Consider the following 12,695-nt stretch of genomic DNA (forward strand, 5'->3'; position numbering starts at 1 on the left):
TATGTAGTTTACAGTACATTACCATATATGGCATGATAAAACAAATGATTGCTTTAACGTCACAAACAGCATTTTACTCAAGGATTCACACGATTGTTAATTTGCCCTATATTACACACAAAGGCATTTTTTTTTTTTTTTTGCAGTTCAGTTCTTTTACAGATATCAGAACATTTGAGAAATTCCCATCTTTGTTGTTGTATCTGTATGTCACGGACGATCAGGAGCAAACCAACTGGCAGGAATCCACTGCGGTTCTTCTTGAGCATGTTGTATAGCGGTGAACAGATCCATGCATGAATCTTGCAGATCTTCATTTACAATCACACAGTCAAAAAACTGACGGTACTTGGCCTCCATGGCCCTGCTCGCATCCTCAATGTCCTCAAAGTCTTTATCCTAAGAAAACCAGTGAAAAGATATGCGTTATGTCTTCATCAAAACTCTTATCGATCTATTATCAGAAACAAATGTATCACAAGACATATCAAAGGCATATCTTACATGGAAGTATCTCTTAATGTATCTATTGGCAAGAAAATGTGGGTCTTTTCTTGTTTGTCTCATGCCTTCAGGCGATGGTGGACGCACATATATGATGTAGGGCTTTAGCTTCTTGTTCCTGACTGATTGAATGCACTGAAATACAAAGATATGTGCATGTTAAGTACTATGTGCAACCTTACTGATGATAAGAACATACATTTTGTATGGTTACACCTAACAACAAGGTTCCATCAGGTAATGTTAGTTCTAGTATTTCCCGACATGAACAAAAAATGAACAAAATAGTTATTAGAGTACTTGTTAATCTATGTTAACATTAGTCACTTGTAAAATTGGAATATATTTTCAATTTTGTAGAGTTTTTGTGTTGAGTTAGGCTTACGTTGTGTCAGCCAGTTAACATACAGCTTGTTTTGTATAAAATGTCAGAGTGTATTTATTGGCCATAATTGACACGTTTATATTTGGTGGCCGATTATCCGTAGCCAGTTTCTTCTTAAAACGTACCCGCCTCCAAGTAAACTATGGACTCCGCCCTCCTCCCGCCTTTTTTTGTAAGCAGATAGCAAAGTGGCTTATGATGGTGCCTTTAGTTTTTCTTCGTTCCTAGCATGAAGTCTACTGTGTTTGGATGTAACTTTAAAGGCTCACAGATGTCTCTACATAGACTCCCAGCTTCAGAAGAGGCAACAGCAAAATGCATTATTTTTATATATGAAGGGAATGTACTAGAAGGAGTTTGCTAAAACTTACATTTTTCCAGTATTATGAGATTGAGCAATACAATGCTGGACTTGCATAAAAATTGTATTTGAAGGATGTAGCTATACCAACTATTTGTCTGAATGATCAAGGCAGTTTATATATATATTCACTCAAGTTTAGAATTAGATCATCGTCCACCCCGATTGTCAGTGCTTTAAACACTAACCAGCTCAGAAACTGTAGATGAGCATTGTTAAATATACCAGTGTCACTTTTCATTTGTATAGATGTTTGTTCAAATACATTTTCCATTGATAATGGCAGGCTGCAAATTCAAGATTGCGCCGGTCCATCTCTTGCACATATAATCATTGCATATCATTTATCATTGCTTGATTTTGCAGCCTGCCATTATCAATGGAAAATGTATTCAAACAAACATCTCAACCAAACTTCGATCTGCTGGCTTTTGTCTGAATGACTGCAATAGATGGACCGGCGCAATCTCACATTGTGTCATTATAGTGTAAAACAATTCAAATACAGTCATTCAGACAAAAGTCTATGGAAGTCAGCAGACAATCAAAGTCTTTGTTGTTGTGCTGTGTGTGTGCTGTACTAAACCTGCTCCTAGGCTTAGCTTAGCTGCTCCTTAGCAATAAAATGGATCACTATTCCTGCAATCTCGAAGAGAAAGGTGGTGGAGCATCAGCTCATTACATTTAAAGAGATATAAAGCTGAAACACTGCTAACTTCTTTAAATATATAAATTATGTTAATACACTGTGAGATGCATTCTGACAGTATCGTTTATCCAAAGTAATGCAAATTATAAGTGCTAGACACATCAGGTCTGACTGCCTATGTGTGAAATATAGTATAATGTCTCTAAACTAATGCATATTGTCATTTCCAGGCATGGCTGTGCCTTTTCTCTAACAAATGGCTTGGTGATACTTTCAGGAAAGGCCCTGAAAACAAGATATTTGTACTAAACCTATAACGGCAGTTTCTGTTTCTACAAATAAGCACTGCCCACTAAATTGTATATTTAACTGCGTATCAGCTGCAGTAGATGAGAGGTTTAGCGATGGCAAGTTCTTTTTAAAGGATTCTGCTTTGAAGACACCCCAAAATGCTCCTGGTTTTGTCTCTTCAAAGGCACAACAAAGCGAAATGGTTCACTTTGGACTGAGGTGTTTTTGACAAGGTAAAAAGAGAGTTTATTTACACTAACATTGAGTAATTGAGCCAAAGACTTTTCATATTAATGAAAATCATATCAACAGGTTTAAAATGGGAGTCTGGTGTTCATGTTAGTATATACATGAACTAACATTAACTAATGGAACCTGGAGTGTAAATTGTGACCAGTTTAATAAACATTAGGGCACTTACATGCGGTTCAATGTCAATAACACATATTTTCCCATTGTCCAAAACATCTTTAACCGAGTCCAAGCTGGTGCCATACATGTGTCCATTATGCTCTTCATACTCAAAAAATCTGGGAATTAATAAAAACACACAAAAAAAAATTCCAGAACAAGATAAATCTCAAGATCAATTATACAATATTTTTAAAGAAATTAAAGCATAAAATATAACATTACTTGTGATTAACCACCATATACGCAAACACTTCCTTGGTCACAAAGTGATATTCACGCCCATTCTTCTCACCCATATTTTGGGGCCTTGTCGTGTCTGGAGAAAAACAAGACATGTTGTAACTTACACTGTTTTTTAAAGGGACAGTTCACACAAAAATGAAAATAACCATTTACTCTTTCATGAATTTCTTTATTCTATTGAACACAAACCAAAATATACTTAAGAATGTTGGAAACCAGTAGCCACTGACATCCATAGAAGAAAAAGAAAATCCCAATGAGAGTCAATGGATAGCGATTTTCAACATTTTTCAGAATACCTCCTTTTGTGTTCAATAGAGGAGAGAAACACAAACAAGGATTGGAATAAGGGAAGACTGAGTAAATGAGGACAGAATTTTCATTTTTGGATAAACATTAGGGCAGACGTTAAAAGGATCAATGGATTACATACAAGATACTGGTCCCTGGTACGTATTAGGATTAATTTTGATTAGCCTCCTTCTTAGTTCATTTACACCCACTCCTGATGGACCTGTGGAAAAAAAAATGGAAAAGCATTAAGGCTTTGATCAGACAGTGAGCCAAATGGTATTCATTATCAGTTTATTCATGAATATAATAATCCTGCACATTGAGGATCATACCAATCAGCACAATGAGACGCGGGGGATCGTCAATGTGGCGCTGATAGTGGACCACCTCTTCATAAAGGTTGGCTGAGGTGTTATGACAGCTACTGATGCTGCAGGAGTAACATGACGGCTTTCGCTTGCTGTATGATTTCCTCCTCCACAGGCGCAGACTGTGCCGGAACCCCGCTGATTGAAACAAATAATCTGTTTACTTTTTGGATCTATACATGGGGTTTTATTGGACAAAATGGACATTCGCCATTTAAATGCATTCTGATTGCATACCTATGTATAAGCCCTGCATGTGTTCGCCGTTCTCACCCTCCTCTGAAACTGGACAAAACAAAAGGTTGCTCAACGATCTTCATGAAAGGATCTTTAGCTTCTTTAAAAAAGCATGATTACACACCATAATAACATGTAGAAAGAAATGTATGTTATAATACTTCAACATCAAATCTATAGAACATTTACAAGATTCTCTCCCACTTTTAATGAAAAAGACTTACCTACCGAACTCAAAATCTTCTTCATCTGTAAAAACGAACGAATTTATTTAGTATTAAAAGCTCAAATTATTCATATAAGCCAAATTATTTATTACAAAATGCCAAATTCTGCCACTGATTTCTGAATAAATTGCGGTAACACTTTATTTTGATGGTCCAATTAAGTATTAGTAGACTGTCTGCTTAATATCTGCTGATACTGCTCCTTCAACAGACATTTAACTGACTATAAGAAACTTTGCAAGTACATGTCAAGTACACTAATCCTAACCTAATAGTCTACTTGTAATCTAATGAGAATTAGTTGGCATGTAGGACCATCAAAATAAAGTGTGACCTAAATTGCTAACTGCAGATTTTTAATTTTACAATACTGACTATAATCTGAGATTTGTGATGAGTAAATTTGAATCTACGAATATATCTGAACTGCAACAAATAAAGATAAAATTATAAACTTGCCAATCACCAAATAATAATATTAACACAATTAATAATAAATAATACTATTATAAATCACCAGAATTTGTGCTATATTGAGATTTAAAGAATTCAGAAAAGTCTGAATTGGTAGATTGAAAATTCCAAGGCCTTAATTACACTTGCTAATTAGATCAATCCGATCACAAATGGACAACATGAAATACTGTTGTAAACAGTAAAAATAGGACAGAAATTTCAATGATGCAATGTGGTATTTGCACACAGACTTTTCATATCAGCCAGCCAGCCTCAGGGTTTCCGGTTAATTGTCATTCCATCCAAAATCGACACGTGTATGGCGTTTTCTTTAAAAAAAACAGCAATCTTCACTGTCTGAGAAACGATATAAAGTGGGTATCAGACCAAAAAAGCACTGCATTAATTTATATTTTTCCATGCCATGCCTTTCAAATATGGAAATTAATTTTACTCCAGCATTTCCAATGGAATGTTTGCGCTAGCCTGCGGCTAATGACAGCGCCTGCGTTTAAACAGTTTTTTGTCTCTTTTTACACTTTAACAATCAAATGGATGCTTAAGTCTATTTAACTGATCATATTTGAACTACATTGCAACATCAAGGCTGTAAAAGAAAACATATAAAATTGAAAATAGTCACATAAAGCTTCCACCGGAAGCTCATCATTGGCTGAAAAACACTTGCCGTGCATATAGCCCATTCACTCATTGCAGTGAACAATTAATAATGAATGAGTGAACATCTATTACAACACTAATGAGTAAGCAAGGAAAGCAAGTAAATGAAAATATGTTGCAAACTACAATTTAGAGTACAGTAGGTTCCATTTTGTGGCTGACTGGATATATTCGACCACATAAGGGTTTTTGTTTAGACTTTGACTATACACTTGTTGAATGCATTTTAGACAGCCTCTGGAATTAGGTAAAAAATGGACATGTATTAAACCCCAGTTAAAACTGTATTTAGCATTGTCCACGTGTGATCAGTTTGATGAAAACACATCTTAACATATTAAAAGCTTTGAACTGGGAGAAGTTTTGGTGGAAATAGACATAGTATAAGAAGTTAAATAATTAATCTTCTAAAAGAATAGTCAGTGTATGGAATTTGAATGTAAGAAATTAATTGGGTTGGATAATTACCTGTTTCAGTGCATTTAATCTTGTCCGTTATTTCTTCTTCTCCTTTAGCAAAAAAAAAAAAAGTTACAAATTTGGTCCTATTTTACACACAATTTAATAAAAAACTAGACAGACCATAAGTTCTTATTATTAAATACTGAGTTTAACATGAAAAGACTCCAGTAACATTCACTGTGAGCAACAAAATGTATTGAATACTGAATGTATTAATTAAATATGCATGTTGCAAACTATTTGACTATAAATTAAAATATGCTATAAACATATAAAGCTAACACAAAAAACAAAGTGAAAGACATACCAACATCATCAGCGCTCACTTTAGATATCAAAGCAAAAGAATGACAAAGAATTAGAACAATAGTAAACAAATGTTATGTTATTAAAGGTATAGCTGACTCAAAATATTAATTTAAACTATGGTTCCAAAATCATATGAGTTTTTTTTACTCTGTTTAACAAAACAAAATATATTTGGAGGAATTTTAACTTGTGGGTTCAACAGAATAAAGATGGAAGGTGTGGATGGTGTAACAGGTTTGGAAATGAAACCTAACCCTAACCCAACATGGCAAATAATCATGACTAGACCACATAATTTTTTTTTCTTGTGTTACTACTACACACTATAAGCATGCTATTGTGCCTTTAAAACATATTTAAAACATCAGGTCAAGTCTTGTATGGTTTTACCTGCTCGTTTTTTCATGACAGCCTCTTTGTAAGGTCTGTGTTTATAATCAGTGATACAAATGTGTCTGAAATGGACTGAAGAGACCTTGTAAACTTCAAGGGGCCAGTTGCAGAAATAGCTCATACATTAAGACTGTGTCTTAAGAACTAGTCTGACAATCTAGCAATTAGTTAGGGCTAATCAGTCTTACTTTTCGGATTCAAGTTAGAGCACAACCTACACCTTTATGTAACTTAAAGTCATAAGCAGTTTTGAAAAATAAATGAGATGACAGTCTTGCACTGTAGGTATAGACTAAGCAGTTTAGGTAACCGGCCACAGATGCTTGCTTCTAATTCTTCAGAAGAATATGCAAAACCATCCCAACAACGGAGATAATCCTATACTATCATTGTCCCTCTTTAATGGTTGAGGGCAAGGTGGACAAGTCAATCAGTCATGAAGGAAGGATCATGCCAAGAAAAGCTAGCTTTCAAGCTTCTTTACAGTAATTAGATCAGGGTGAAGAGAGGGCAGGGATAAGAGGCTTATGATGCCAACTAACATCTTAAAGACTGCACAGAAGATCATACATCTGTGTGTGTGTGTTTGTGTGTGGGTGGGTGGGTGTGCTGGTTTTGGTGGTTTATGAAGACACAAGTTTGTATTATGACATGGGTGTGACCTTGGTATTACAATGTTGAGGTGGTTTAATTCAAAACAGTTATAAGTCATCCTTAATGGAGTCTTTTGACATTACATATTTGCCCAGGTTTCCTGTGAGGGTTGCATTTAGGGGTTGGGGTAAGGTAAGGCCATATAATTAAAAGTGTTATAAAGTATGAAGTGCTTTTACTGTAGAAAATACATTGCGCCTACACACCAAAAAATTATTTTGATGGTTGTTCAAGCTACTTATTTAAAATAAGCTGAAACAACAATTCTTGCGATTTTTTTTGGGTGACAACTTAATTGTTTTATTTTCAATTCACTTCAATTTGTTAAGTTAACTTAACCGATTTGTGTTCGGTCAACATGAATAGCCGCATTTCCACTGTCACGCCTAAAGTGAGCGAGCCGGTGTGAGCCAGGGCCAGTCACGTTTCCATAGTCACTTCCGGGGCCTGATGGGGCCAAAGCAAGGCTTTCTTAGGGCCAGCGTCCGGCCTTTTTCGGCCCGAAAAATATCTTTGGGATGAACTGAAAGCAGAGGCAGAGTTTGGAAGATGGTGTGCCGCTGTCATTATATTAGATATCCCATTACGCACGAGTACAAGTGCAAAAAATAAATAAATAAGGGAAAGAAAAAACAGCTAGTGGTCAGTTTAAGATATTCCATAAAACACCTTATAGGCTAGGGGTATTTTGCTTAAGAACCCCCTTATGTTTCCCTTTTAAATTTAAGGATGTTGCATAATATAATAATTTAAGTAGCCTAGTTTTAATTTTGTAAGTGATATTTTATTTGCTGCGTCCTCCTTGATGTTTCAATGACGCATAATAATCTTTACACCATATTAAACACACAGCAGCCAGTAACTTTCAGTTGTCGAGAGTTTTTGTCAAGTTTAAAATGCGTGTTTGTGCATGAAACATGCACGTTTAGATACATGTATATATTTGTAAAAGAAACTGGCCAAAAGAGCGCCCGCTTCACCGTTTTGTCGTTACCGCGAGCGGCTTCTTTCTTTATTTCTTTATTTTGGAGATAATACAATATATGAATACAACAGAAAGACCTAAAACTTTACAAATTGCGCGCCCACTTTTGTAGTGTCATAGATCAAGATAAACTAAAAAAATTACAAATATCAGATAATTAAAACTAATTAAATAAATAAACCAATATAAAACAAACAAAATCCATAACAATTTAGGTATATACAATACAAATAAATTGAACTATTTTGAGCCATTTTGAACACTAATTTTACAAATCTGACAAAAAGATTTTAGATATTTTCTAAAAACAATAAATAACGGAGGAGTTTTGAAATATTATTTATAAAGTATTGAAATACGATGATATTAATCAAATTGTGCAAACAGAGCATTTTTGGATGAGCCAAAAACCATCAGAAATGCCTTTCATTTCCTTTCTGTCATCCAGTCGTGCAGCACTGCTTTATAAACAGATTGGGGAAAATCTGCATGTAAAAATGTAGCCTAGTCTATGTCCTGAGACAAACGTTTACGTTTTATATGACATGGTAAATTAAAAAAAAAACTTTTTAATGTAGAGCTTTATCAGAAGGATATTTAATATTTTAAATCATAATTATGCTTTGGGGAGAATCAGTCTAGATATGCCATTCTGCCAAAAAAGGATGTTATAAAAAAAACATTTTATATGGCATTATTAACGTACAAATTCGGTGGTTTTATACTATGAATGGTGCGCTGGGTCATCCCTTTGTCAGTGGCGAGACCACTTGATGCACGATGCCAAGAGTCAGTCACAAGTAAACAAATATAATGAATGACTATACACAGGAATATGCGTGTAGACATATAATGTAATGCTGTACAGTAACGTGTAATTTGCTTATTTCGGTTGTCTTCATTTTAATCGTTTTGTGATGATGCGATGGTGTGCTTTATTTGTCTGACTGATTCCCGCTGAACTGGGTTGCGTGACATTTGATTCATTGGGCGTTCTGCGGCAGGGTTTGCCATGACTTGGGCGTCACTGCTCAACCTCCCGTGCTATCGGCCCTGACTCGCACTGGCCCAACATTGGAAATGTGGCCAATGACTTGTGTGGAACCCTACATTTTTTACAGTGTAGGCAGAGTCCTTATAAAACACCAAAACCAACATGTGTGTGTGTGTGTTACGTACAGGGTCTGATGCAGGTGTGAGCTTGATAAGGTTGAGACCACCACAGCTCCCTTTGCTTGCTGCAAAAAAGGAATTAAAACTTCAGTTAAGCACAAAAAACAATAGTTTGATGAATTAATTTTGAACGAATGTTGAGATCATTGAAAACTGACTATCTGAACTGGTTAGTGGAGGGAATAAGACCACAACACAGCGAGGCACTGTGGAGTTTTCTGGCTTGCCACCATCGGATGTCCCTCTGGTCTACAATCTCCAGCAAATCTCCTTTACTGAAGGCCATGCCAACATCTGGACAGGGGATTGCAGGGTCCTGCAGAGGACTGTAGTCCACCATGGCTCTCACATACAGCTAATGAGAGAACGAAACAATCACATTAAACAAAGTTGCAACTACTAGTAAATTACAGCTGAAGTCTATTAATTGTCAATATTATATGAAACACTGCTTATATAAAAATCTTTTATGTTTACTTACAGTTGAAGTCAGAATTATTAGCCCCCCTTTAATTAAAAAAATATATAAATTTCCCAAATTATATTTAACACAGCAAGGAAATGTTCACATTAAGTCTGGTAATATTTTTTCTTCTGGAGAAAGTCTTATTTGTTTTATTCTGGCTAGAATGAAAGCAGTGTTACATTTTTTATGAACCATTTTTAGGTCAAAATTATTAACCCCTTTAAGCTATTTTTTCTCGATAGTCTACGGACCAACACTATCAAGATACAATAATTATCCTAACCTGCCTAGTTAACCCAATTAACCTAGTTAAGTCTTTAAATGTCACTTTAAGATGTGTAGAAGTGTCTTGAAAAATATCTAGTCAAATATTATTTACTGTCATCATGGCAAAGATAAAATAAATCAGTTATTAGAGATGAGTTATTAAAACTAATATGATTAGAAATGTGTTGAATAAATCTCTCCATTAAACAGAAATTAGGGGAAAAAAATAAACAGGGGCGCTAATAATTCTGACTTCAACAGTATTTACATATTCATCTAAATCAGGGATGCCCAAAACTCTGTCCTGGAGGGTTGGTATCCAGCAGAGTTTAGTTACAACTTGCCTCAACACACCTGCCAGAACATTTCTAGCAAGCCTACTAAAAGCTTGATTAGCTAGCCCAGGTGTATATGATTGGAGTTGGATCGAAACTATGCAGGACATCAGCCTTCTAGGACCGAGGCTGTGTCTCAATTCCAAGAATGCTGAGAACGGACATGCATTCTTGTAGAGACCATTTTTGCCAAGTTACCTCAGAAGAACAAACTCGGGAGACCACGAGAACAGAGAATGCGTCCTCTGAGAAATGAGATGCTGCGTTCTTCCTGATGGTCACATGACCTTCAAGCATTTTTAACGGAAAATTATTTTAACATTACAGCATTAATACTACGATTTAATGTTGTCCGTCTTTTCACAATATATACTATTCATTAAGACCTTGCAAATATACGTTGCAGAATATAAATAAAACAATTTTAATTCAAATTTTAGCAAATAAACACCTCGTCTTTGTGTTTATGCCTTTATTAAGATTTTCATGGTCACGTTAACTTTTACCATCTCATTTAGGGAAACTCCTGGGATAAATAAGTTATATCTCTGAACTTTAATAATAAATCTATATAAAATGCTGCGCTTCCCATTTCCTTTATTCCGCCACAACGACTTCTGGGAATTACTCGAACGGGTTTTGCGCTCAAGTCTGCAACGACGCATCCTCGATATTAAGAACACATCCAGGAATTTTCACACGTCATCCGTTCTTGCAGTCTTACGTTCTGGAACTGACCTTTGGAGGTTGATGATGACATTACACAAGAACACAAGGACGCAAGAATGCTGAAGAATGCATCTTGAGAAACAGAGGTTGGGCCTTGCTGATCTAAATGAAAATTTTGACATTTTTTGGAGAAATATTCGGTCTATATTGCATTTATAGTTCACTTACGGTTGCTTTACTGTTGGTGGGTTGCGTTGAATTAGGGATCACTTTAAAAAGAATAGTTCCTTGAGATCGCACCTGTGAAAAAATACAGGACACTGCATGAATGTACAGTATACGGTCATTGAGTACGTTTACATACACCAATAATCTGATTTTAATACGATTAAGACAATACTCTGATTAAGAGTCTACTATTAAACAGTGATTTTTAATTAATTTAATCCGATTAAGTTCATAATCAAACTGAACAGAAGTCAAATTAAGATGTGGAGAATGCCAATTTTATTCGCATTATTGAAGCGCAGTACAGACATGTAAACACCTTAATCAAACTTTTACAGCCATGTAGGACTTTTTGGCGCGTTTTGTGACAGGATAGTCCATAAACACACGGCTGTTGTACACACTATTCTTTGCACCTATCGAGTCAGTAAAGAACCACATATACCATGAAATGCTGAGTTTTTTTTTCTCCCATTCAACATGCGGTATCAAATTCCATTAAATCAACACGCTTCCAGCAGTCCTTAATTCGTACTCGCATCCAATACATCAGTTTGTCATGGGGGCATGCATGAAATTTTCCTGAATAAAAAGTGAACCTGCTGAACTACCAAAATTACATAAAACTCGGGAGGAAATGTGGATAGCCTGGTGATGCAACAACATTAATCGATTTATGTGCTCTAACATGTAAAACATGATCATGAAAGGAAACATTAAAAAAAAATCACAAACCTACTTCAAGAGAAGCACATGATATGATTGACTGCAGCTGGTCTTTCACCTACAATCATTAGTTAGCCAATCAGATTAATATAAACTCACTATAAGTAGCCCAGCTTAAAATTTCTCCCTTATCTTCATTTTCCGAAGAAACCCCCATCCACCCCATCTCCCCCTTTCTTCCTTTACCAGGGGGAGCTCTTAAGAACTACCTGATCTCAATACTCCCCTTAAACACGCATCAACCCGGCGGGAGCCCTAGGCTCAATTATCTCCGAGGTCAGGGTTCTCTCCAGGGACAGCATGCCAAACCTGCTGTCATTATCAAACAATATCTTAGTGTGTACTCTTGAAACACCTTGATCATATTTTTGTCTTTAATCAGATTAAGGCAAATAATTTGATGACTGGCGTCCATGTAAACGTAGTCAATGTAAGGGTAGGTACTATTCTGGGATGGTAGGAGAGGGGGAAAGGGTGTAAGAACACATAAAAAATGTTCACCAGAATATTAATGACATGCTCAGGCTGCTTTCCTCGCACTTTTTGTCCATTTACTTCCACCAGCTTGTCACCAGGATGAAGAAGTCCTACAAGATACACAAACACTGCTTAAATCCCATCACCCGCTCACATTCACATCTACCTCTATTCAGTCAACATCCGTTAATAGAAGCAAGTGTCCACCTTACATTTTTTTCAATAGTCCATATCTTGGACATTACAATCTTGAAGACCACTCTGATGGTACTATTTCATCGTTTTAATTTTTGAGGAGATTGAAAACTGTACCAACAGGTTACTCACCACTGCGGTCTGCCAGTCCTCCATGTATCACTCTTGCAATAAAGATGTTTCCTGTTTTCTCATCCTTCCTAATTGTTGCTCCCTAAAAAAGGGGAAAAAGACAAAAAGAGTCAG

The 12,695-nt window shown here is 35.9% G+C and overlaps 1 protein-coding gene across 1 annotated transcript; it reads right to left on the reverse strand.

The window, feature by feature from the left end:
- mpp4a (MAGUK p55 scaffold protein 4a) lies at positions 1-12,663 on the reverse strand (the record flags this gene model as incomplete). Its single annotated transcript, XM_056452728.1, has 15 exons — positions 1-399; positions 505-639; positions 2,612-2,720; positions 2,827-2,920; positions 3,281-3,361; positions 3,474-3,647; positions 3,747-3,794; positions 3,975-3,995; positions 5,579-5,620; positions 5,880-5,897; positions 9,093-9,151; positions 9,245-9,441; positions 11,052-11,123; positions 12,279-12,364; positions 12,582-12,663. Coding segments are annotated over 15 exons (1,407 nt in total), but the record flags the coding sequence as incomplete, so codon positions are not given.
- Positions 12,664-12,695: the final 32 nt, after the last annotated feature.

The sequence above is a fragment of the Danio aesculapii genome, unplaced genomic scaffold (assembly GCF_903798145.1).
Source record: "Danio aesculapii unplaced genomic scaffold, fDanAes4.1, whole genome shotgun sequence".
In the NCBI taxonomy this organism is placed as follows: Eukaryota; Metazoa; Chordata; class Actinopteri; order Cypriniformes; family Danionidae; genus Danio; species Danio aesculapii.